The sequence below is a fragment of the Apodemus sylvaticus genome, chromosome 6, assembly GCF_947179515.1.
Source record: "Apodemus sylvaticus chromosome 6, mApoSyl1.1, whole genome shotgun sequence".
Taxonomy (NCBI): Eukaryota; Metazoa; Chordata; class Mammalia; order Rodentia; family Muridae; genus Apodemus; species Apodemus sylvaticus.
In genome coordinates this window covers 52894972-52919658 of record NC_067477.1, presented here as the reverse complement: position 1 = coordinate 52919658, position 24687 = coordinate 52894972, and the positions used below count along the sequence as shown (strand labels likewise).

The following is a 24687-nucleotide window of genomic DNA, read 5'->3' as shown; positions in this document are numbered from 1 at the left end:
TGCTAAGACTTCCAGCCCCCGACTCACAGACCAATTGCCAGGTTGGCAGGCCCATCTATCTACCCTCTGCCTCACTGTGCTCCCAGCAGCCGTTCTGCCCCGAGCTCTGGTCTAAAACAGCCAAGTCTCTCCCTGAGCAACACAAGCCTAAGCACAGATAGTGGTTTCCTAGGCCCTTCTTCCAGTGGGTCCCAACTACAGGGTCTCAGTCATCAAAAGGCCTAAATGTGCCCAACAATGAACTCTTCCAAAATAGGAGTTCCCCAGGCTCCTGTGTGAATGCTGTTGGCACGGAGGGTGTTCTCTGACGGGTGCTCTTTAGTTAAGGCTCAGTGTTGGCCTCATTCCGGACCTGGGAGTTTCAAGATCCCATTTCACTGTTACAAATTCTACAGCTCTAGTCATCCTCCCCAGGTCAGTGACTGTGGAAGGACAGGTGGGTTAAGGAGGGGGTCTAGCGAGCAGGGAGGGGGGCAAGCAGGGTGGGGGCCCAGGAACTGGTTCTGAGCTGCTCTGTCTGGTTAAGGCAGGACTACATATAAAAAGGAGCCTGTGGGAAGGGTGTGAGAACCTGAGGGGTCTAAGGCCGCTGTTCACTCCAGTTCCACGTTAAGGAGTAAGCTGTGAGGCCCAAGCTGCTGCCTGTGGAGCCACACACAGGCAGCCTGTCTGTCTGTCTGTCTGCCTGCCTGCCTGGGGCGGCCTGCTTCGAGAAGTGCCATGCACGGGCACAGTACTTCGAAAATGTAACAGCAAGCTAGCTTTAACGACTGGCAAAAGCTCCCAAGAAAGAATGGTTCCGAACTGACTGTCTCCAAGTCTCTAAATGGAGCTGCTGTTGCTTTCTGGAAAGCAGCTGTTCATTATAAATGTCCATCTCTTCAGAGACGCCTTGGAAGCCGAGTCACAAGGTTTCAAAAACAGTGTTTATTTCAGCACATACAATGTGCCATCTAGCACCAACAACTGTAAATTCCACAATTCCTTCTGGTTACTACTTTTTGGAACTGGTGGTGGTGTTCAAGACATTGACACATTAGTCTATATGAGCAGATCATTATTAGATAATACAGTAAAAACTACTTGATAAATGTACACAAAACTTCATTTAAGCATGATGGATGTCTTAGTTTAAAATCAGATTTTTTTGGATTGAATACCCAAGAAAAACTCTTGGAGCCATGCGAGCACAGAGGCCTGCAACTGGCTCTCCTCACGCCTCCCTCTGAGTCAGCACTTGTTCCTGTCTCCTGCCTTCTTGGTGACAAGCTATAGCACCCTGAACTCCAGTCCTACCCGTGATGGCGGAAAACAACTCTGGCCAATAAAGGTGCAAAATAATATTTTCAGTTTCTTTTCAAAGAACAAGTTAAGTATTAAACATAACACAAGGGAAAAACAGAAAAGCTTCTGCACAACTATGTCATAAAGTGAAACAGACTTCACCGCTTCCACCTTACACAATATTATATAATAAAAGATAGTATCACTAGAAGCTGGATTGGATTAACTTAAATATAGTTTTGGGTTTTTTCTTCTTTCTCTCTCCCTTCCTTCCTTCGAGACAGTCTTATTAGGCCTGGAACCAGCTTGCCCTGTAGATCAGGCTGGTCTGGAACTCAAGAGAGCCACCTGCCTCTGTCTCCCCAATGCTGGTATTAAAGGCGTGCACGACCATGACACCAGCGGTCAGGACATTACTATACAGTAAGAGATGCCATTAGAAATTGGACCAACTTATTTCTAAGTTTCTTGAAAATGTACTGAGTCAACCATGCTGCTTCAGACTTGAGGCTACCCTCAAAATTAATTTTTATTTGAATGATTGTCATTGTTTCTTTTAAGCAGAACTTGATGCTGAGCCCAGTAAACCTAAGTTAGATTTCAAGCCCACGGGCAGGCAGGCATTTCACACTGTGGGCTGTCCAAGGTAGTTGTCATCCATGTGCCACATCTCTAAAGACATGCTGGAGGAATCTTTAAGCAATCTTCCATGCGGAATGCACATGCTCCGTTCACATCTTTACCTTACCCAGGATGCTGGGGGCGTGGCTAAGATGGGAAAGGTCTTCATGATGGCGGTTTCTACAAGGAAAGGGGGAGAGTTTAAACATTAATTTGACAACACCAAGTAGTGGCTAAATGCACTTCAAGAGAAACAGTTCTTAGCTGACATCTAAAGCAATCAAGAAGAAACAGATTATGAATATTATCAAAATTAAAAGCCGTTGTGTGGCAAAAACAACAGTATCATAAAATTTAAGACACCCACAGAATAGGAGAAATTTGTAAACTGCACATCTGGTATCAAGTGGTAAAGGATTCATAGAATGTCTAAGACATCACAATTTAAAAACGGGCAAATATTTCTCCAGTGACACAAGAAGATGCTAAATATCATTAAGAAAAAACCCACAGTGAAATCCTGTGTGTTCTCTGCTCCAACAGCTGAGAGGAAAAGGACAGACAGCACCAGTATATGAGTGAGACTTGTAGCAGTGGAGCCCTTGCACACCCATGGTGGAGCCCTTGCACACCCATGGTGGGACGGTGCAGAGAAAACCGCAGCTTTGGGAAGCTTTGGAGACTTCACCATACTGTGAAGACTCTGTACACACGTGTTCCTGGCAGGGTCATTACTTACAGACCAGAAGCACACGGGAGAAAAGTCACCAGCTGATGACCGAGAGTGGCTTAGCAAGCAGAACCACGCTCGGGGATGTGACCCAGAAAGAGGAGGGAGGATGAGGTGAGGTGAGGTGAGGATGAGGATGAGGCGAGGCATGCGACACGGAGGGACCGGAAAACACTTTGCTGGATAAAGAGATCAAGACACAGACGAACACAGGACAAGATCAGACTTGTAAAGCTCGCAGAGTACACAGCATGGACTGAACGCTGGCGACATTTCCTGTCTGGTGATAAAAAGACTTTATACAGGAAACAGGTCTTTTAAAAACAATACAACCCTTTATATTCAGAAACATAAAGGATATTTAGGCCTCAAAAAAATTCTACTTTGAAAACTGTACAGCAGCTTCAGCAAACACTGCATCCCCTAAGGCACAGAACATATTTTCTTTGCCTTTTCAGCACCTTCCACACCAGTCTGAATTATAACCCCCTTACCCCGCCACTCCTGGTCCCTAAAACCGTGGTGTTGGCTAGAATCCTTATCATTAGAAAAGCAGAGTAAGCCAGGTGTTCATTGAACTCCATCAGAGCAAAATCATCAGAAAGAAGTGGAACATGCTAGATTTTAGCGTCATTAGTGAAACCGATGTCTCTGCTTTACGGCACCCACATCCACAATCAGGCACACAAGACTCCCCCTGCCACAGGCTTGAACTGCAGGTGCAATATAGGCGAGCACTGAAACACATGAACACTGAAACGCCGGTCTGACAGGAAGACCGCCAGGCTGACAGCAGCCTGCCCAATTTCCTTGTAAAAGGAAAATGAGGATGATTAAGTCTAAATGTTACAACTAGCCTTTAGAAAAGTCAGAAGTGTAATCTACAGAACCCCTTGAGGCACTGTGAGGAGCACCGGAACACTGAGAACACGAACACACACACACACACACACACACCTGTACATATACTGTATATACATGGTATATAATGCCCTTAAAGACCAGCCGTGGAGCCCGCCCCCTTCTTTTCTCACCATCGGCCAGGTGACTAGGTCTCTTTTGTCACACATTCTTGGCCACTACTTACAGCCTGCTCACAGGCCCCACAGGTAAGGCCACTCAAATCCAGGACTGAAGGGAGCACGATAAACTTTTCTGTATCTTACTGTCCTAAAATAACTGCTCACAGACATTCTCAGTTACTCAGCCATTTGATTTGTAACTGAAAGGACTTTAAAGGGGCCTACCAGGCTGGGGGCTTAGCTCAGTGGTAGACAGCTTGCCTATCGTGTCAGGCCAAAGGTTCCTTTTCCAGCATGGTAGAAACAAAGGCAGCCTTACATGATTTTTGATATAGTGTCCCACTGTGTAGCCCAGCCTGGTCTCCAAGAGTCCTGAGACTATGACCAAGACTCCAAGGCGAGACAGGAGAACAAAGGAAATACTGCATGCCAGTCAGCACAGCTCTTTTGCACTATGTGGTGGTGATGAACCTGGCCATAGCTTAGCGCACAGACAAGAACCAGCTGACCAAATCAGATATGAAGAACTGTGAATGCACGTACTGGCTTTTTCTTTCTGATGTATACAATATGAATGTCTTCACTTCGGTATTCCTCGTCATGTTTGTCCAAAGGGATTTCTTCAAAGTCAAAGTCTAGCTGCAGGAGCTAGAAATTTAAAGGACATTTATGTTAAATTCAGACCGACTGGCAAGAGCAACGTGGAAGCCTTCTCAAGTCTGGAAATGTTCTGTATCTTTATGCTGGGGCTGTTATTTGGATGAAACCGCATGAGCTGAGAGCCTGATATATGTGCACTATACATGGTTTAAGTAAATATGATGGCACAAGCCTGTAATCCCAGCACTTGGAGGCAGAGGCACGTGGATTTCTGAGTTCGAGGCCAGCCTGGTCTACAGAGTAAGTTCCAGGACAGCCAGGGCTACACAGAGAAACCCTGTCTCGAAAAAAAAAAAAAAATCCAAAAAAATCAAAGTAAATATGAATTACTTTAATGAAAAACATGGATTATATAATTAATAATTTAATAATTAAGCATATTTATAACATACAGCATATATTATCTGAAGAAGTCATATAGTTGTTTTTGTCATTAGGCCAAAGTAGTCCTTTCAGCACACAGAATTTCAGGGCTATAGATATAGCTTCAGGATGAGCCAGGTTTTAGTAGGATGCATTGTGCGTCCCACTTGGAGGGAGGAACATATATAAGACAGGCACTCCTTTGCAATTTTAAAAACTAACAACAAGGGGTATGAAGAGATGGCTCAGTGGTTAAGAGCACCGACTGCTCTTCCAGAGGTTCTGAGTTCAAATCTCAGCAACCACATGCTGGCTTACAACCATCTGTAACAGGACCCTCTTCTAGTGTGTCTGAAGAGAGTAATGGTGTACCCATATACATAGAATTTTAAAAATCTTCAAAAAACAAAACAACAAAACCCTGGAAATTGCTACTCATGTAAAATGAAAATATATAGGAAAATACACAAGGAAAATTCACTGCCTCCACATTTCTATCATGTAAGCTTTAAAATACACTGCTGATATGCTCCCAAAGTGTCTTGTGTTTAACAGTGTTGACAACTGTCTCAGAAGACAATCGTGTCCTCACCAGCCCCTGGCACTGCGCAGTAGAACAGTATGGACTGTGACAACAGCCAGAAAACTCTGGACTGGCAAGGTCAGAGGCAGCGGGCTCTGTGCAGGAGGCTTGGGGAGAACTTCTCCCTGCGTTCTAATCAAGACAATGTTTTCCCCACATCAAACTGCCTAGAATACAGCAGCGACCACCTCCAGCTGCCCCAGAGGGTAACAGCTACAAAGATGGCCCTACGCGGTACTCACCTCAAAATACTTCTTCTCAATTTCTGGATTTTTCCCCATTGTACGTTGTTCGTAACAACATATAATACAAGTTTCAGATCCACTGAGATCTTTTAATGTTTTCAGTAATGGTTCCAAGGACTATTAAAAAAAAAAGTACAATTTTCAGTTTATTACTTCAAGAATTTCCTATTACAGAAAGGGGGTTGGGAGGTAGAGGCCCTGCCTTCAAGTCAAACCATTCTAAATCAACACAACTAAGCAAGGCTCTCAAACTAGACAGTTAAACAACTACTAACAATAATTATACTGATTTCTATGGAAAAAAAATTTCAAGAACCCTAAGGCTTATACTTGTTTCCTCAGGAAAACAAGCAGAATTGACTTGTGTCTTTTGTGTTTGTTTTGAACAAGGATCTAGTCATGTAGCCCAGGCTGGCACTGAACTTACAGTGATCCTATCTCAGCCTCTGCAGTGCTGGGATTACAGAAGTTGTACCATCACATCTAGCTAGACTCAAGTCTTACAAGTTTAGTTTCATTTCATCTAAGTTAATGTGGTCTTTTAACAATCAACAACTTAGTCTACAAAAGCTAGCCTGACCCTATTGGTTTAAATTTTATTTTTGTTATGTTAATTATATGCATGTATTTGTCTGTGTATAAGTATGGGCTAGTGCCTTCAGGGGCCAGAAGAACTGATCTCCCTGGAGCTGGGCTTCCAGGGGGGCTGTGAGCTGCTTGATGTGGGGGCTGGGAATGGACCTTGGGTCCTCTGGAAGAACAATGTGTGCTCCTAACTAATTTGAACATCAGCTGGCTCAAGGCATTAATTTAAAACTAAGTACTGTCCAACACTGCATAAACTGATTATGTAAAGAGAACCATACAAGTCTAATAATAAAACCTTGTCACTGAGAAGTCACTAATTTTAGAGTCCCACTCTGTAGTGTGCTGGCAACCATGAGTGCTAGGATTCTAGGAGCAAACCAACTTGCATTTTAAGTAATTTTCAGTGTCATTGCATTTGACATCAGTTAATGGCAAAGGTAAGAAAACAAAGAAAACAAATTAACAAACAAACAGAAGGTATCTTAGTTTTCCAGAATATATCCGGATCGGAAAATCCTTTTAAAATTTTACAAAAAGCCTCCAGTAGAATGCACTTAAGTTTTCTCAACCACCACTCATTCACAGGCCTGTGTGCTGATACTGAATTGTATGACTGTGCGGCCCTTGATAGTTTATCTTCTCTTTACTGCCGCATCATCTATAGAAAAAATATCCCACCCCTGGAGGTGTTAAACCAGGGAGCTGTGGGCTTCAGGACACACCAGCTCGACTACTCACCTCTTCATAGTATATACAGTCTGCCATCAATATGTAGTCTGGTGACATCAAGTCTTCTATGTCTTCACCCCTTAAAAATGTCAAACATAAGTCTTTAACTGATGACCCGACGATTTAAAGTGTTCCTTTTAGAAATGGGAAGCAGAAAGCTTCCCTCATAATAAGCATGCGTTGTGCTAAATTCAAGTTAAAGCACGTGTAAACGGTTATCTTAAAACAATCCGAAAGGCCATACAAACCATTTCAGTACCTTGGCTTGAACAGAACCAGTCACAAGATGCTTGTTCATATTAATATTCATTTTCAGCAAGTCTTGCAGCTCCTCAAGATCAGTGACTATAACGTCTGCCCTAAAAAAAAAACAACCTCGACTGAGGTACAGGCGCACGGCTGCACGCCGGTGACCGATGCTGGGCCACCTTCCCGCCAGCTCTTACCCGAGGGTGGCAGCCATGAGCCCCACGGCGCCCGTGCCGGAGCCCAGCTCCAGCACTGAGCGCCGACTCAGCGCGTGGGCCCCGTCGCCAGAAAACCCCGGCGTCTCCAGGTATTTGGAAAGGACGATGGCGGCGTCCCACACAACGCAACCCACGCCTCCGGAGCCGTACTGCTGCAGTCGAAGCACTGTCCCATCCCGCTTCTCCAGAACACGCACAAAGCTCCACAGCGGGTCCTCCACCTCCGGCTCCCCGGCGGCCGCCATCCCTGACCCGGCCAGGCCGCCACAGGCTGCGGCACGAGCTAACGTCACGCCCACGCAGGACCCGTACCTCCCAGCGGCAGAGCGGCTGGCCAAAGCGCATGCGTGACTCTCAAAACCAGGAAGTCGGCCGGAAGCAGCAGAACCTACCAGGGAGTGGCTCAGCTGGCTGCTACTTTGATAGGCTCTTTTAGCAGCAAAGGACAGTGCTTTTACGTAGCTGGAGAATGGCCCCCATGGAGCTGTTGGCTATAGATCTAGGCTATCCGGTCCTACCTGAAATTGGTTATATTCAAGAAGTTTTCCTACTGTGCTTCTTTTTCATATAAGTGCATAAAAGTGGTGGCTGGGAACGTGCTACTTGCTTTTGATGATAAAGATAAGTTAATCCTCTAACATTTACACCCCACGGGGCCAAAAGATAGCCAGCAAGACCAAGGTCCCCCGAGTTCCAGGACTCACATAGTAGGAGAGACCTGCAGGTTGGCCTAACTTTCACTTTGGATCTCTGGTTTGTATACACACACACACACACACACACACACACAAACAAACATGATATTCATTCTTCTAGATTTTTTCAGCTTTGTTGCTTTTTGTTTGTTTGTTTTCTGGGTGGTCTCCTGTATCCCAAGTAGGTTCAAACTCTTTCATGTAGTTGAGCCGCCTTCAACTCCAGATGCTTCAGTTCTAAACCTCTTAAGTGCTGCGATTACAGGTGTTCACCACTGTACCCAGCTTCTCCTTGTTCTTTGTGATGAAAAATAATATTGCAAATGTTTTACAAATTAAGACTGAGGTGATTTATTAATCTTGTTATGAACTCTGATACAAAGCACAGTAAAAGGCCACAGACCAGTAGATAAACAACGTGGCTTTTGGCTATTTCACAATGGCTGCTACTGCACTATCAGCATAACATACCTTGATCACTTTGAGTGAGAGTATCCAAATGGCTAAGCTTTATCCTGTCTGATTAAAAAATTTAATAAAGCTTTTTAAAGTATTTTATGTTTAAAGATTACTAATCTGGAAAACCTTTTAATAAATTTCAGTTAACACCAGATTAAAGACAGTTAATAGGTTTGAAGACAAGGCAGGTGGCAGTTGGTTCTTATGCCATGAGAAACTTTTGTTCCAGACTTACAAATTAGTAAAATAGCAGATTGTATTATAGGCCTCAAGTCACTTACATTATACATGTTATTAGCATTATCTTTAAATATATACAATATAAATAAACTGTACATATATGGCATATTAATTTTGTCTTCCCAAACAATAGGCAAACCATTAGCTAAAGACACCATACACTGCAAAACAAAAGGCACATCATAATGAGATACATGCCCTCCTATAGTCAGGTTATGTAGAATTGTTTATAATTTTAACAAAATAATAAACACAGTGCATTCTATTATTTCATTCTATTTTTTGTTTTTGTCTTCAGCAGCAAATACTGACATTTAAGACATGGCCTCAAAGAGCTTAAGAACATAATCCTCCTAGATGTAAAAACCAAATGAAGTTAAAAGCTAGAAGATGGTCAGAGGGTTAAAAACCAGTAACACCACCACACATCCTCTGGAACTGTGTAGATTCATTGCCCTAAAAAGGCATCTGTCACTCAGGCTTGAGAACGCCCTTGAGCACTAGGCCCTCTCAGTGCAGTCAGAAATCATTCTGAGCCATATTTTAGCAGTCTACAGTGCAATACAGAGTCATTATACTGGCCTTCGGGCAGCACTGAGGAGCTGATTGGGCAATGCTACTGATCACCTGAGGGCTACAGTGAAGGGCTTTTGCATTTTAATATTTCAAATTCTTTTCTTTCTTCTCTTTCTCCTCCCTCCCCCCTCTCCCTCCCTCCCTCCCCCTTTCTTTCTTTTTTTGTTTGTGTTTTGACTTTTTGAGACAAGTTTCTCTGTGTAGCCCTGGCTGTCCTGGAACTTGCTCTGTAGACCAGGCTGCCCTCAAACCCTGAAACCCACCTGCCTCTGCATCCAGAGTGCTGGGATTAGAGGTGTGCGCCACTGCCATCCAACAATTTTACTAATTCTTAAAAGCTTATTTAATCAGTAGCATTTCTGTAAAAAATACTAAAATACTATGTCTTTTTGAATAAATTAAAAACCTTTACAAATACTATTCCAGTGTCAATGACTACATGTGGCCAAGGTCACTGAGGGGTTTCTGCATTTTCCAGCAGAGGCAGTCTGTACAGTGGTGGGTGGGAGAGCTCCCGTTTGTAAGTCTTTGGTGGCAGCTTTGGTAGGTGAGGACTTGAATTCTGCCTTGGCGGAACAGGAGGAGCTGGAGGAGGAGCAAGATTGTTGTGACTGGAGCTCAGCAAGTGGCCTCTGCGTGGGATTCGTGGAGAGGGCGTAGTGGGAGGAGTGCTTGGTGAATTAGGACACGTACTAACGTCTCTGAGCCAGTCTGGGTCTCTGTGAGGATGTCCCAGTGGAGGCGGCTGGAGATTAAATGGACAGTTTATAAAGTGTTCCGGAGGCCGAAGAGGAAGCGGAGGGGGGGTATCAGGAAGGGGGTCTCTCGGAGGAGGCGGAGGTGGGCTGGGCACAGGCCCGTCAAATGTCCCCGTGAGGACAGGGACTCTTGGCTTTACCTTTGGAGGAGGGGGCTGTCTTGGTGGAATAGCAGGAGGGTCATCATCAGATTTCATAGCTCCCTAAATAGAACAGAAAGGGACATAGAAGTCTCTTGGGAAATGTACAAGACAATTTAAAAAGACTGGAAACCTCTTCTGAGAAAAGTTAAACCTAGAGGCTCAAATTAAATTAATGTGGTTTAATTATCAGGTTTCTAACTAAATTGCTTCCAGTTAATCCTAGGCTCAGTTTAACATTTGGATATTTAAGATGTTATCCCTGAAACCTTACTACACAGTGCTCCATATTGTCTTGCTTTGTTTCCAATATTCCAGAAGTTTATAAAGCTTATTTATGGCAACAGGTCAGTGAAAACAACAGTTTTATAGATGTGAAAGGCCCTGTTATCAACGGCATTTAATACCTAACTTCTAACATCTACTTCCGTTTTTCCCATGATGCTTAGAGCAGTGGCTTTCACAGTGTGACCCAGGGAGTGGCAGCATCATTTCCAGCCGAGGATGGCTCAGCACGCAGGCCCAGCTGCAGCTTGACAACCCGAGGCTGGCTCAACAGCCCACTTTGAAGAAGTTTCCCAGGTGATTCTGACATGCCCTTACATTTGAGAAGCACTGGTCTAAAGTTTTCAGGTTCTTTCAAATAGTAATTCCACCCTCCTTCCCCAATCTGCATAATAAAGACAATGTACTTCTGATTATCTGAAATTTTCTACTTTCTTTTTAAGTTTTTAAAAATTTATTACACAATTACTTAAAGCATTTTTCAAACACAGCAATATAGATTTTAAAAATTCGTAGAATGTGGCTAAATTATGATTGACACACTCTAAAACTAATCTGGACGAGAGTACTACGTTGAAGACCCACAGCTCTGCAGATGGGAGGCAAGCCCAGGCCCACGTGACTACCTTGGAGTTTGGAGCATCATGATCCACTTTTTTCCGAGGGGGGAGCGGAGGAGGGATGAGTGGCTCTTCACTCAGTTTATGTAAACTTCCACATGAGCTGAAGAAAGTCTCTGGGGACGGAAAAGACTAGCTTAACATTCACTGTGCAGTTACAGGACAGACTCCAATATAACTCATGACGACTTCTGCTACCGTATCTGTCAAATGTGTTCTCTCTCTTTATTCTTTTGTCTTTTCCACACCCCTGTGCGCATGTGTCTGTAGCCCTGGCATCTACTAGGGCAATTGGCACATGGCAGTTGTAATATTTAAATGAAGGCACATTATTAAGATTAACAATGAAATTCTGATTAGGCCCTGGTGGGCAGGCCTATAATCACAGGTACTAAGGCAGCAGGATCACAAGGTTCAAGGATAGCCTGGGCAACTCAGCAACTCTATCTCAAAATAAAAAATATATATGTATCAAAAAAAAAAAAAAAGAGTTGAGGCTATACCTCAGTATGGGATGCCTGCCGTGCATGGGTGAGGCCTGAGGTTTGATGATCAGCTCCTTAAAACCAAAGCAGAAACCCTCCCTCAAACATCTTTTAAAAACTAAAACAAAATAAAACTGAAAATGTGTGTATACATGTGCACTCATGTGTGCACTTGTATGGTGGTGTATTAGCTTCCAGAGGAATACCATTCTGAGCAGAAACTATTTCTAATACAACATAAGTCTAGTTACTATGCATAAGTAAGGAATCCAGAATTAAAGTCTGTAATATAAATCGTCCTGAAGGACTCCACTATATTTTAACCAACCATGGTAAGCAGAAGTGCCCGTGGATTCCTGAGGAAACTCAAGTATCCCAGCTACACTATAACTAATGACTGAACACTAATATAGCGGTGCCAGAGCATTCGGGCAGCTCCCGGCCAGCAAGTCCAGGCCCTTCAGTGAGCTCCAAGCCAGTGAGATCCTGCCTCAGAAAGCAAGGTGAACAGCTCTATGGAGGGACACCCGAGGCTGACCTCTGACCTCTACACACATATGTACACGTGTACCCATACAAACATGCACAGTCTAGGCACATGATTAATATTTAGTACAATTGTCCCTTGGTATCTAACAACTGGTTCCATGATATTACATGAATGTAAGCACTCACCAATACTTTAGTCTTTTAAATCAAATGAGGGGCTGGTGAGCACTGAATGCTCTTCCAAAGGTCCTAAGTTCAAATCCCAGCAACCACATGGTGGCTCACAACCACCCATAATGAGACTGAACGAGCCCAGTTAACTATGTTGTGCTGAACCATATGGGCTGGAGAGCTAGGTCAGTGGTTAAGAGTACTGACTGCTCTTCTGAAGTTCAAATCCCAAGCAACCACATGGTGGCTCACAACCATCCATTATGAGATCTGATACCCTCTTCTGGTGTGTCTGAAGACAGCTACAGTGTACTTATTTATAATAAATAAATACAATAAAATGGCAGAGTGTATAAATCTTATGACTTTGTCAATAGACTTCACTTATCTTACTTATCACAATGTAACCCTTACATAAATTATTGTTTAGGAAATGATGCCAAATAGCAAAAAGACTCTGCATGTCCAAGTACAGGTATAACCACTGTTGGCCTATCCATGTTTTCAATATGTGGTTGATTGGATACAGGTATTAGGAACTGACTCTGTATCTTTCTCAGGAGAAATTAGAAGCAGTAAGAAGTCAAGCAGCTGAGGTGAATTTACTCTACATTCCAGGCCAAGGAGCGTGCTGGGTGTTCTCTGTAGTTATTTTACTTGATCCCTAATAAGTCTGAAGATGGGGAGGAGTTTGTTCAAGTTCAGACAAGGTCAAAAATATATGTTAAAAGTGATTAAAGCAAAAATTCACAAAATTTAAGGAGCACCAAGTTGTAAGTAATTCAGACTGTTCATGAAATTTTCTTTTGGTCTGGGAATGCAGCTCAGTACTACAACTGCCTAGCATCAGTGGAGATCGGGAAGGTAGGTAGGTAGGTAGGTGAGTGTGTGTGTGTGTATGTGTGTGTGTGTGTTTAATGGGGGATGAGAAGAGGGAAGAATAAAGAAAAACATTTTTTACATAATTTTAATATAAAATCCTTTCTATTCTTCAGGAATTCTACAAACATCAGAAATATATATTTTTGCTTTAGCATACAATTTCTTCTTGAAATCATCCAAACATGGAAACACACCTTCAATAAATCAGATTATGATCTTTATGATCATCTTACTGTAACTAACTTATGTCTTACTTACTTGAGTGTGGCAGGAGGACTGGAGCGAAGATGGTATTGCTGCCTATTAGAGAGAGAAAAAGTCATCTGAACAGAAAGCTAATGTGGACGACCTTTTTAGATATTTTCTACTGAGATTTGGCCATTTGTTATATATTGTAAAGCTAAGCATGGCCTCCCAAGACCTGGTTGTCTGAAAGATGAGAGAGTCCGCACATACACCTTGGCACCAAGTTATTTCTGATTGGTAAACAAAGATGCCAATAGCTGGGCAGAAAGACATAGGTGGGGCTTAGATTCCTGGCCTCGGGGATCAGAGGGGGCCATGAGGAAGAAGAAGGTACAGGAGGAGGAAAGAGAAGATGCCAAGGTTAGGAGTCAAGAGAACGTGGCCCTGAGGGCTGGCCAGCTGGAGTTCGAGCAGATGAAGCTCAGTAAGTAGTAATACCTCAAGGTTAGCAACAGGAAAGTAGATTCTGAGAACAGAGAGGATAGGCAGCTGCCCAGCTTTGTACTGTAAATAGAAAGGTTGCATGTGTGCTTCTCGGGGAAGTAAAGGGTCTACGTGGGGTAGAAAGCCTGGGTTGGATTACATGGTTTCTACAATTTTCACTTATAAAAAATTCACTACTGCATGTCTTTAATCCCAGCACTTGGGAGACAAAAATAGGTGGATCTCTGTGAGTATGAGGCTAGCCTGGTCTACACAGTGAGGACAGCTAGGTTACACATGTAGAGACCCTGTCTCAAACCCTGCCCCATCCAAGGTAAAATGACCTACAGAAATAACAAAGCTCTCCCAGCACTTCCTACTGTGCTGGTCTGTAACATGAGCGTGATACTCACTGTACCTACACGAGCTCTCCTTCACACTCACGGGACCCACACCAGTTCTGCTTCACACTCACGGGACCCACACCAGCTCTGCTTCACACTCACGGGACCCACACCAGCTCTGCTTCACACTCACGGGACCCACACCAGTTCTCCTTCACACCCACGGGACCCACACCAGCTCTCCTTCACACCCACGGGACCCACACCAGCTCTCCTTCACACCCACGGGACCCACACCAGTTCTGCTTCACACTCACGGGACCCACACCAGCTCTGCTTCACACCCACGGCACCCACACCAGCTCTCCTTCACACTCACGGGACCCACACCAGTTCTGCTTCACACTCACAGGACCCACACCAGCTCTCCTTCACACTCACAGGACCCACACCAGCTCTCTTTCACACTCACGGGACCCACACCAGTTCTGCTTCACACTCACGGGACCCACACCAGCTCTCTTTCACACTCACAGGACCCACACCAGCTCGGCTTCACACTCACGGGACCCACACCAGCTCTCTTTCACACTCATGGGACCCACACCAGCTCTGCTTCACACTCACAGGACCCACACCAGCTCTGCTTCACACTCATGGGACCCACACTAGCTTTTCTTCACACTCACAGGACCCACACAAGCTCTCCTTTTTGTAGCCTAAGGGATTCTTTTTCTATTAAAATCCCTTTCAATTTCTCGTACAAAATTTATGTCCTTGTTTCATTTATTACCCATTTCTCCAAAAAGTAATCAAAAACTGTTACCGGAATAAATTGGAAACTATACGCATACATGCATAAACAATGCTTTGCTTCCCCTCATCCTGCCACACGGTTGCTCTGCATGGCCCTGGCTGCTCTGGAACTCACTCTGTGGAACTCACTCCGTGGACTGCTCTCCCTTGAGCTCAGAGTGCGCCAGCACTGCCAGGATGCTTTGCTCTTTCTATGAAGCACTACTTTTGCATTTGGATGTCACTATCCATACCAACACGGTATCTTAGCTTTGTTTTGTGTTGCTGAGATAAACACCCTGACAAGAGCAGGAGAAAGGGCTTACTTCAGCACACGGTTCCAGGTTACATATAGTCCGTAATCAGGGACAGAGAGCAGAGTGCATGTTCCACACAGCTCACTGCCACCTCTCTAAGAGATCCCATGCAGCCCAGGCAGGCTAGAAACTTGTTGTATAGACCAGTCTGGCCTCGAACTTAAGGGACCCATTCACCTGCCTCTGCCTCCTGAGTACTAGGCTAAAGGTGCATGCCAACACGCTCACATCCATCATTACATAGTTCAGAATCCCCTGCTTATATAGTAGTACTGTTCACCGAGGTCAGGTCTTCCCAGCTCAATTCATGTCATAAAGGCAATTCCCCACAGACATGCTCACAGGCCACCTTAGACCATCCCTCAGTAAGAGTCTCTTCCCAGGTGATTCTAGAGTGTGTCAATCAAAACTAACACTGACAATTAAAACTAACCAAGGGTGCTATAGCTCTGCAATTAGAAAGAAGAAACAAATTATTCAAAACACAAATTCTTCCTCTTACTGAGAGGTTTTGTTACATACTCACCACAGGAGCTATTGAGGTCCACATCTAGAAACACGCTGTGGTCTGATGAAGCAGACACTGGTGGGGTGGATGGAGTGTTGGGAGATGTTGGTGCAGACACTGTAGATTCGATCTCCGTCTCAGCGATCCTGCTAAAGCTTATCTTATAAGGCTCTCTTTCCAGAGGCGTTGGGTGCCCTCGTAAAGTGCCTGAGGTAGAGCCGTGGCGGCCAGCATTGGGCCTTATTCCAGGAGATTTTAAAGAAAAGGTTGACTTCCTAGGCTAGAAAAAGTAAATAAGTATAATTAAAATAGCACTGTGTAGGTAATTTGTTTATAACTTCCAGCTATCTTTTAAGTATACTCTTTAAGAAATCATAATCTTCAAGGACAGCCTGTGGATTTTTGTAGTCATTTGTAGTAGTCTTGATTAGATGTTATCATGGGCTTGATAAGTAAATCTTTTTTTTTTTACATGATTTAAGAGATAAAATTCTTAAAAATTGCTGTGTAAACAATTTTTTGCTCCTAATATTCAATCCTAAATTTCTCTTTCATACCATATATATGTTAATTTTACAAAACATTTACTGGGAACAGAATTTATGTGACATAATATATGTGCTTAATTTTTTTAAAGAAGATAATTTTTTTCTCCTGACCTTAAGCAAATGACGTCAATAAAAGTACTATCATGGTTCCCACTCTAACTTACTTGGTTTTAAACCCCATCAGTGGTAACATAATGGAAACAAACAAAACTATAGAGAATTCTGAACCAGAAAAACTGGGTAAAATACAGCTGTGTCAACTACCTAGCCATATGTCCCTGAGAGCTATTTTACTCTTCTGAGTCTCAGCTTTTAAAAATATTTATTTTATTACATTTAATTAGATATGTCTGCATAAGAGTGTGGTGCCTGTGGAGACCACAGGGGTTTGGATCCCCAGGAGATGGAGTTATAGGAGGATGTCAGCTGCTTGGTGTAGGTACTGGGAACTGAACTCTGGTCCTCTGGAAGAATAGAGCATGCTCTTAAATGCTGAGCCATGTCTCCAGCCCAGTGCCTCCGTTCTAGTTTTTATACCCAGTACTGTGTTTTTTTTTTGTTTTTTGTTTTTGTTTTCAAATAAATTTCTATTGAAAGGCTGACATTTTCTGCTAAGTATTCTTTTCCTTTCTGTGATGTTAGGGGGCCTCACAGATGTGCTCTTACCTCTGAGCCCCAACCCCACCCTGTGTACATAATTTTGGAAATAGAATAGTACTGTAGAATAAGACAACAAAACAGCTATTGGTGATGTAACAATTTTAACAGAATATGTTGTTAAACATTGAAATTATTATTTAAATATTTATTTATTTATTTAATGTATGTGAGTATACTATCACTCTCTTCAGACGCTCCAGAAGAGAATATCAGATCCCATTACAGATGGCGGTGAGCCACCATGTGGTTGCAAGGAATTGAACTCAGGACCTCCGGAAGAGCAGTCAGTGCTCTTAACTACTGAGCTATCTCTCCAGCCCCTGAAAATATTATTCTTAAAAAGAGACAAAGCTTCCCATAATTATAATTAATGGACTTACAAATCGAGGTGGTTGTTTGCAGTTTCGGGGTTCAATTTCTAGTGATTTGTTGAACAAATAATCTGTAAACTCCTTTTCAGACAAAATTCCCATGGGGTTGAGGTTTTCAAAGAATCTCTAAAATTAAATACATAAATACATGTATATACTAAAATTAGATCCTATTAACTTTAACAATAAAACAAATCAAGACACCACAGTGTTAGAGACGTTTATACAGACTGCTCTTTCTGCTCTATCTGTGACTAAGATTCCTTAACCTCACAGTTTATTGCTACCACCATTCATTTGCCAACAGAGTTTACAATGAAGATTATGCCTGAAAACCACAGCATGCAGTAGATAAGCAGGAAAAAATGTAGAGATAATTGGATTAAAGTATATTCAAAAGTAATTTAAAGGACAATTATAGCTTTAACTTTTTTGTGTGTTACCCTCCAAGGCCAAAAATAAAAAAAAACAAAAAACAAAAAAAAAAAACACCCAAACCTGTGTTTATCCAAAAAAAAAAAAACTACTATGGCTGTATTTTAAGCTTTAAGTTTTTAAGTAGAATATTGAGATAATTTAGTAAAATGCCAAAAATGATGAGTGAGTACTAGTATCTGTGTGTGTGTGTATGTGTGCGCGAGCATGTCTGTGTGTCTATGTGCATGTACACATGGGTGTGTGCATAGGAGAGCAGGTGCAGGATGGGGGGGGGGAATTACAGGAAGATGTCAGCTACTTGAGTGGCTGGTGCGACTGGCCTCTGGCCTCTGGCCGTGCCTGCTCTTAAATGCTGAATCATCTTTCTAGCTCTGATTCTCAGTTTTTCACACTATAAATGATAAAATGATTTGGCTTGGCATGTAGCTCAAATGGTGAAGAAAACAAAAAAAGGGAAAAGCAGCTGTTATTTCATTGGTCAGAGACTTTGATTTTACTACGAGAATGTCTCTAAACTCTTATTGTCTGTGAGGTACATTAATGCGAACACTGTTACTCACTGACTCACTGACATGTTCTAGGACTGATTTCACTAATCTCCATACAGTCACTTGCATAGGTATTTTCTAACTAATTGGTACACTAATAATTATAAACTGTGTACAACATATATATTTTTTCTTATGCTCTTTTATTATTTCTAAAAATAATAAACATTGGAATCCTAATTTTTTTTTTTTTTATATAGGGTCTCAAAAAAAGCTCAGGCTGCTTTGAACTTCTAATTCTCCTGCCTCAGCTTTCCAAATGCTGGGATCACAGGCATGTGCTACTATGCATAGCTGGCTAGCTTTATTGAATTTTATAGGGGTTTATGAGAACATACAAAAGCAGAGTTTTAACTTTACCAGTAGGTAAAATGAGCTTTAAATTTTTAATATAAAATCCTTTCTATTCTCCTGGCATTCTACAAATGTCAGAAAATTATATTTTTGCTTTGATATATAATTTCTTCTTGAAATCATCATGGGTAAATAAAGATGCTATCAGGTGACAGTGATTTCATCCTTTATAAAAGCTGTAACAGATACACTCTATTTTCCCACCTTTGCTTTATTTTCCAATACTATTTAAATTGGTTAACTATGACTTGAAAAGAGAATGGTATGCTATTTATTTCTTTAGAGACTGGGTCTTATGTTGCCTGGGTTGACCTCTAACTATCTACTAGGGAATGGCCCTGATCCTCTAACTCCTACTTCTCAAGGGTTGGGATTATGGGCCTGGTTGATTTTAAATTTACTTTGAGTAAATTCTAAGGAAGGCAGATTTTCTCTGAATGATGGTAAGATGCATAAAGAAGATCACAGAAACATCAATAGCTGATGTTTCTGAGACACAAAGGGGAAAAGTACTATTTCAAATGTACTCAACTACATTATATTATTTTTATGGGAAATGCACTGCAGACTCTAATGTGGGCTTTAAGAATAGATTTCTGCATTCCTGTGACACTCCATAGCACAGAGCGCAGGCAAAATGAGGAGGGGAGGGATAGACTGACAGCACTCGCAGCTCATCATCGTTTTCTTTTCTATATTAAGCATTATTACTCAAAATGAAGCACCAACTGACAGAATGCGTTTAAAAACTCTGTTATACATATATACCTTCTATTGTCCAAGTCCTTCCCAGTGATCACAGGAAGGCACTCAATGTTGTGCCGGGCATGTGAGACCCCTAAAATGGCTGTCGCTCAGTGACAGCAGCAGTACTGGGGTTTTACTATATTGCATCAAGTCCCATCAAGTCCCATTCCCCCCTTCTTTTTGGAAGAGTTGCTTGGCCACTGCACAGAGGCTGGCCTCTCAGGAGAAGGAAGGCCCTTATGGGATTTAATGCTATCTCTTTCAAAGATTAATAAGGAAATATTTACCCTTATTTCTGGTTCTGTCCGTAAGCAGTATGGTTGGTTCTGGTACTGCTGAATCTCTCCAGTTATTTCCGCCACTTTCCTCCTCTTACTGAAATTGATCAAATCTTTCCCTTTCCTCTTTAGAAAGTCACTGTTCCCTTCTTCAGTCTTCAGAATATTTGTTAAGTATATTCCTAGCAAAAAAATGTTTAAAGTTATTTTAAGAGTGATCCCACTTAATCATTTGGGAAGACAGCTGGTGTGGTAGAGCTGGAAGGCGCACTGCAGAAGTCCGCTTTCCCACTCCTGAATGGCGAAACGGAAAAGGGTCCAGTCCCAGAAGATTCCCTGTCACAATCTGTAACAGAGTTTAAAATACAGAGAAAATGAAGACTACCCTTCCCTAATATTAAAGGCTATGATTAAGAATTGGCAAGCTAAGAATAGCTAAATCTCGTGTGCTAAAACTTTGTCTAATCAAATGTTTTAATATTAAAAATATTTACTGCCAATGCTCTTTAAGTGACTATAAACAAATTAAGCAATTTTGGTTAAGAACAGTAAGGCAAACTGCTTCTTGAAGCTCATTACTTAGAAAAAAAAGTTCTAATCCCTTTTTATGCATAATTACTGGTTCATTTAACTTAGTGGTTCTTGTCTAAAAGCAATTTTGTCCTTCAAGGAATAATTGGGAATATCTTTAAACATTTCCGGTAATTACAAGATTAGAGTACTAGTGGACTCCAGTGAGTAGGAGGTCAGGAGTCTGCTAAATATCCTATAATGTGATTGACAATCCTTCACAACAACTGCAATCAAAATAGTACAGTCTAAAAAAACAAACCTTGATTTGAATAACCATCCAATTCCACCAGTGAAGCCAGTTATGGGCCACATAACTATGTTTAAGCCATGGGCAACATATACAACAATGGTACAAGATATTACAATAAACTATAGTTTATGCTTAATCACCAGAACCACCCCCCAAAATAAAAGGGAGCCGAGGAAATCGTTACAGTTGTTGTAATATTACAGTACAATGTGTGACTCAGGTACTTCTGGTGACTCTGATATATACAGACTCCTGCTGACCTAACATAAATACAGCAATGTAACTACATCAGGTGGGTAACAGTTTGTAATCATAACAAACAGTTATGCTATTGGCTTATGCATTTGCTATGCTATAGTTTTGTCATTATTTTAGAGTGCAGTTTTACTTTTAAGGAAAATTTTGTCATTATTTAAAGTGTAGTTTTATTTATAAGGGAAAACGTTTCCTATCAAACAGTGAACTGTGTTTAGGACGCTGAGGCAGAGCTGTGTGAGTGCAGGAGTTTGAGGCCCACCTGGGCAATGTAAGCACGGCTGCATGTAAAAGAACAACAACACAGACAAGAGCTCCGAAGAGGCAAATGGACGAGCGGCTTGGACCACTCAGCTGTGTCTATGCGTCTCTAGGATGGTGACACAGAACTGCCCATGATGCTCTTCTCAGGGCGGGGTTTACCATAATGCATAATTATATTTAATAAAAAAGCTCTGCTCAATGTAATTTGTAGTAATCATGTAATTGTGAGTTAAGAAGGTTTTATAAAGTCTCTGAAAAAGTACTTTTATATTGATAATTAAAAGCAAACAGTGCAGATGTTTCATATAAGTAAAAATAATAGTTGTTCTTCATAAGAGTCTTCACAAGACTCATAAAGTTATGTACTATAGATAAAATGTTATCTATGAACTTATGAAGTTAAGTAGTATAGATAAAATATTTTCAATTCTTACAACAATTTTAAGAGCAATTATCTTCATCTTCATTATATAGACAAGGAAATAGAGTGTTGTTTAACCTTTTATTTATCAATACAAATAATAAATTCATATGTATGATATAAGAACAATCTATCTAGAAAAACTTGATCTCTTTTGGATACAACACATTCATCTTCAAAATATAATATTTATATTTAATGACTTACCAAAAAAAGGCACACAAGGTGGATTGATTGATTTAAGTTTTACTAGGTATTTTTTAAAGTGATCCTGACTTAATTCCACAGCATCATCCAAAATTCTCCGCTTCCTTTCCTGCAATGCCTTTAAAACATGTAAGTTGAATATAATTCTTGCATATGATTCAATCATATATAAATATCCATAAGAATATAAAACTTTGGAATTTATAAAAGTTTACAAAGACTTAAAATCAGTTTAAAAATCATGAGTCTTGCCCCTTTGGACACTTCCTAAAATGACTTATTCTTTTATCTATAAATATAAAAACTAAGAATTTGTGTTCTTTCTACTATAAATTAGAAGATTTAGGAATAAAAAATTCTCCCTTGGGGCCTTATTTTTTATCATTTTAATCATCTATGTAAATTACAGAGGCAGAAAGAAGAACTATGATCCTTCAGGACTAAATATTCTTTGACTAAAAGGTCTTGTGAGGCTGAGGGCAAATCTTAGCAATAAAAAAATGTAGGAAGGTAGGAAAACTTGAAGAAAATCTAGTGAATGAATTAATCACAGGCATTTATTTCGTTACTATATTTTTCTTATAGGAAACAAAGTAATTTATAATCGATGAGGACTATAAGCATGTATGCATCAGCATACACCCACAGCGAGCATTGTGCCTGAGATCCCATGTCACATCAATGTGGTTGTTTAATAGCATTTATCAGTACTCCACAGAAGCCACAGACAACATGAACAAGGGAGAATAAAATGGCCAGTGAGCTCTCACTATTCCCAGAGTCCTAACTGACTGTCCTGGGGTGGGGGTGGGGGTGGGGGTGGGGGTGGGGGTGGGGGTGGAGGTGGGGGTGGGGGTAGGGGTGGGAGTGGGGTAGGGAAGCGCCAAGGATATACAAGGAATGTTAGTAGGAGAATTTAGTGTCAGTGCTATATATAAAAGTCAATAAATTCAACTCTATTTCTAGATAAAAAAAATTTTTCACCAAAAAAGAAATAATTATTTTTTAAAAGATTCCAATATAGGTAACAGAGTGAAGGTGCCTGTCAGGAAATCTTAAACTAAGAGATATACCACACTCATGGCTTGGAGGGCTCATTACTATAAAACTGTTAGTCTTTCACAGTGACTAACAGATCTAAACACAACTCCTATTAAACTTACTTTTTTAAAAAAGAAAACTTAGGTTGATTCTATAGTAACAGTATTTTAGATATGCAGCAAAGGAAAATTCAGATGGGTTAAAAAACTAGACGGAGCAGAAACAAACCCACACATATACACTCGATTTATGACACAGCAGACACAATAGATCAATGTGGGAAAAACTTTGAATATGTGAGAACAACTGAACAGCCATATAGAACAAAACTAAGCCGGGCGGTGGTGGCGCACACCTTTAATCCCAGCACTCGGGAGGCAGAGGCAGGCGGATTTCTGAGTTCGAGGCCAGCCTGGTCTCCAGAGTGAGTTCCAGGACAGCCAGGACTATACAAAGAAACCCTGTCTCAGAACCGACCCCCTCCAAAAAAAAAAAAAAAAAAAAAGAAAAAAGAAAAAAGAACAAAACTAAAATCAGAGCCCAGCCTTCTATTGTACAGATGCATCACCTGCCAATTAAAAAGCCTGCGGCCTATAGTTTAGGCAGAAAGTGGGAGGTGGGACAGCTGAGAAAAAAAGGAGTCTGGGCTATATATACCCAGATGGAAAGATCGGTCTGGGAAAATGTGAGGAGACAAGACACATGGTCCCTGAGCATTGGCCAGCCATGTGGAAGAACGTAGGGTAAAATAAATGGGATATCTTTAGGTAATCATCTAGTCAGAATAGAGCCTAGCTATATGGCCAAAATTTGAAAATATATTTTGAGTTTGAGTCTTATTTCTGGGAGCATGGGGCTGGGAGGAAGAACTGGGACTTAATTTCAACACAACTTCACCCCCATATTCAAAACAAAATCCATCTCAATTAAAGATCTTCCTTTTGTTTTGAGATGGGGCTTCATTACACATTGAAGGCTGGCCTTGAACTCTCAATCCTCCTACCTTAGGCCTTGAGGATCAAGGACAGCACAAAGTAGTGAGGCTGGGGGACACTGGGGCCAGCATAGCATCCACTGTATAAGAATGAGGGCCTGGGTTTGAGCCTCAGCACCCACATACAAAGCCAGGTCATGGCTCTTGCTTGTAATCTCAGTGCTGAGGAGGCAGGACAGGTGGATAGATCCGGGGGTCCCTAGCAAGCCAGTTTAGACAGTTGTCAAGCCTCAGGTTCCCTAAAAAGAGATGCTGTCTCAAAAATTAAGGTGGATAGCGCCTGAGAAATATCTGTACACACATGTGTATATGCTTCTATATGCACGGGCACCTACACACACACACACACACACACACACACACACACACGAATCCATATTTCTAAAATAAAAGTAATAAACATGACAAATGAAATTATGTAGATTTAAATATTTAAAATAGGAGAAAAAGTAAGATAATTGAAAGCACAAAATACATAATGTGCTGTTGTTCTAAAGGGGAAAGAAAGCAGATGATGTGCTGAGCGGACCAACACATGGCCCAGTGGCTCAAGGTGCGTGCCACCAAGACTCCCTGAGACCTATGTGGTAGAAAGAGAGAACCGGCTCAGAAAATTCTCTCACCTCCATATGTATGCTACCAGGATGCCAAATTCACAGATGTTTGATGCTATTATTCCTTATATATTAAATGTACTTTTACAATACTTTTACCCTAATATTAAAAATCAAAATGTTTAACCTCTAAAATGAACATAATTTCAGATTTATAATATCAGGATTAAAACAATAGTTTTTCATTTAAAATTTTAAAAGATTTATTTATTTTTATTTTTTCACAAGTCTGTGCAGCAGATGTGTGCCTAGTGTCCACAGAGGTCGGAAGAGGTCGGATCTCCTAGAACTAGAGCAACAGATGGTTCCAAGCCTCCATGTGGATGCTAGGAATTGAACCTAAGTCCTATGAAAGATAAGTAAGTGTAATTACTCACTGAGAGGTCTCTCCAGCCCCCA

The 24687-nt window shown here is 41.5% G+C and overlaps 2 protein-coding genes across 5 annotated transcripts in view; both read right to left on the bottom strand.

The window, feature by feature from the left end:
* Positions 1 to 1781: 1781 nt before the first annotated feature.
* Vcpkmt (valosin containing protein lysine methyltransferase) lies at positions 1782 to 7647 on the bottom strand. Of its 2 annotated transcripts, XM_052185745.1 has the most exons (6): positions 7272 to 7639; positions 7074 to 7184; positions 6835 to 6904; positions 5506 to 5625; positions 4201 to 4305; positions 1782 to 2085 (listed from the first exon to the last, which is right to left on the bottom strand). In XM_052185745.1, the coding sequence occupies exons 1-6, from the start codon at positions 7535 to 7537 to the stop codon at positions 2071 to 2073; spliced, it is 687 nt and encodes a 228-aa protein (XP_052041705.1). In that variant the 5' UTR covers positions 7538 to 7639; the 3' UTR covers positions 1782 to 2070. The 2 variants fall into 2 exon arrangements, with proteins under 2 accessions (XP_052041705.1, XP_052041704.1); XM_052185744.1 differs by lacking the exon at positions 1782 to 2085 and having other exon boundaries at positions 2093 to 4305; positions 7272 to 7647.
* A 1757-nt stretch (positions 7648 to 9404) lies between these two features.
* Positions 9405 to 24687, bottom strand: part of Sos2 (SOS Ras/Rho guanine nucleotide exchange factor 2) — a 97648-nt gene continuing 82365 nt past the window's right edge. For 2 of the 3 annotated variants that reach the window (XM_052185740.1, XM_052185741.1), the window contains exons 17-23: positions 21640 to 21757; positions 19679 to 19851; positions 17314 to 17430; positions 15744 to 16005; positions 13351 to 13392; positions 11072 to 11181; positions 9405 to 10223 (exon numbers count right to left, since the gene is read on the bottom strand). In XM_052185740.1, coding sequence (XP_052041700.1) covers positions 9714 to 10223; positions 11072 to 11181; positions 13351 to 13392; positions 15744 to 16005; positions 17314 to 17430; positions 19679 to 19851; positions 21640 to 21757 — 1332 coding nt within the window. In that variant the 3' untranslated portion in view covers positions 9405 to 9713. The remainder of the gene's footprint in view (positions 10224 to 11071; positions 11182 to 13350; positions 13393 to 15743; positions 16006 to 17313; positions 17431 to 19678; positions 19852 to 21639; positions 21758 to 24687) is intronic. The other variant, XM_052185742.1, reaches the window with a different exon arrangement.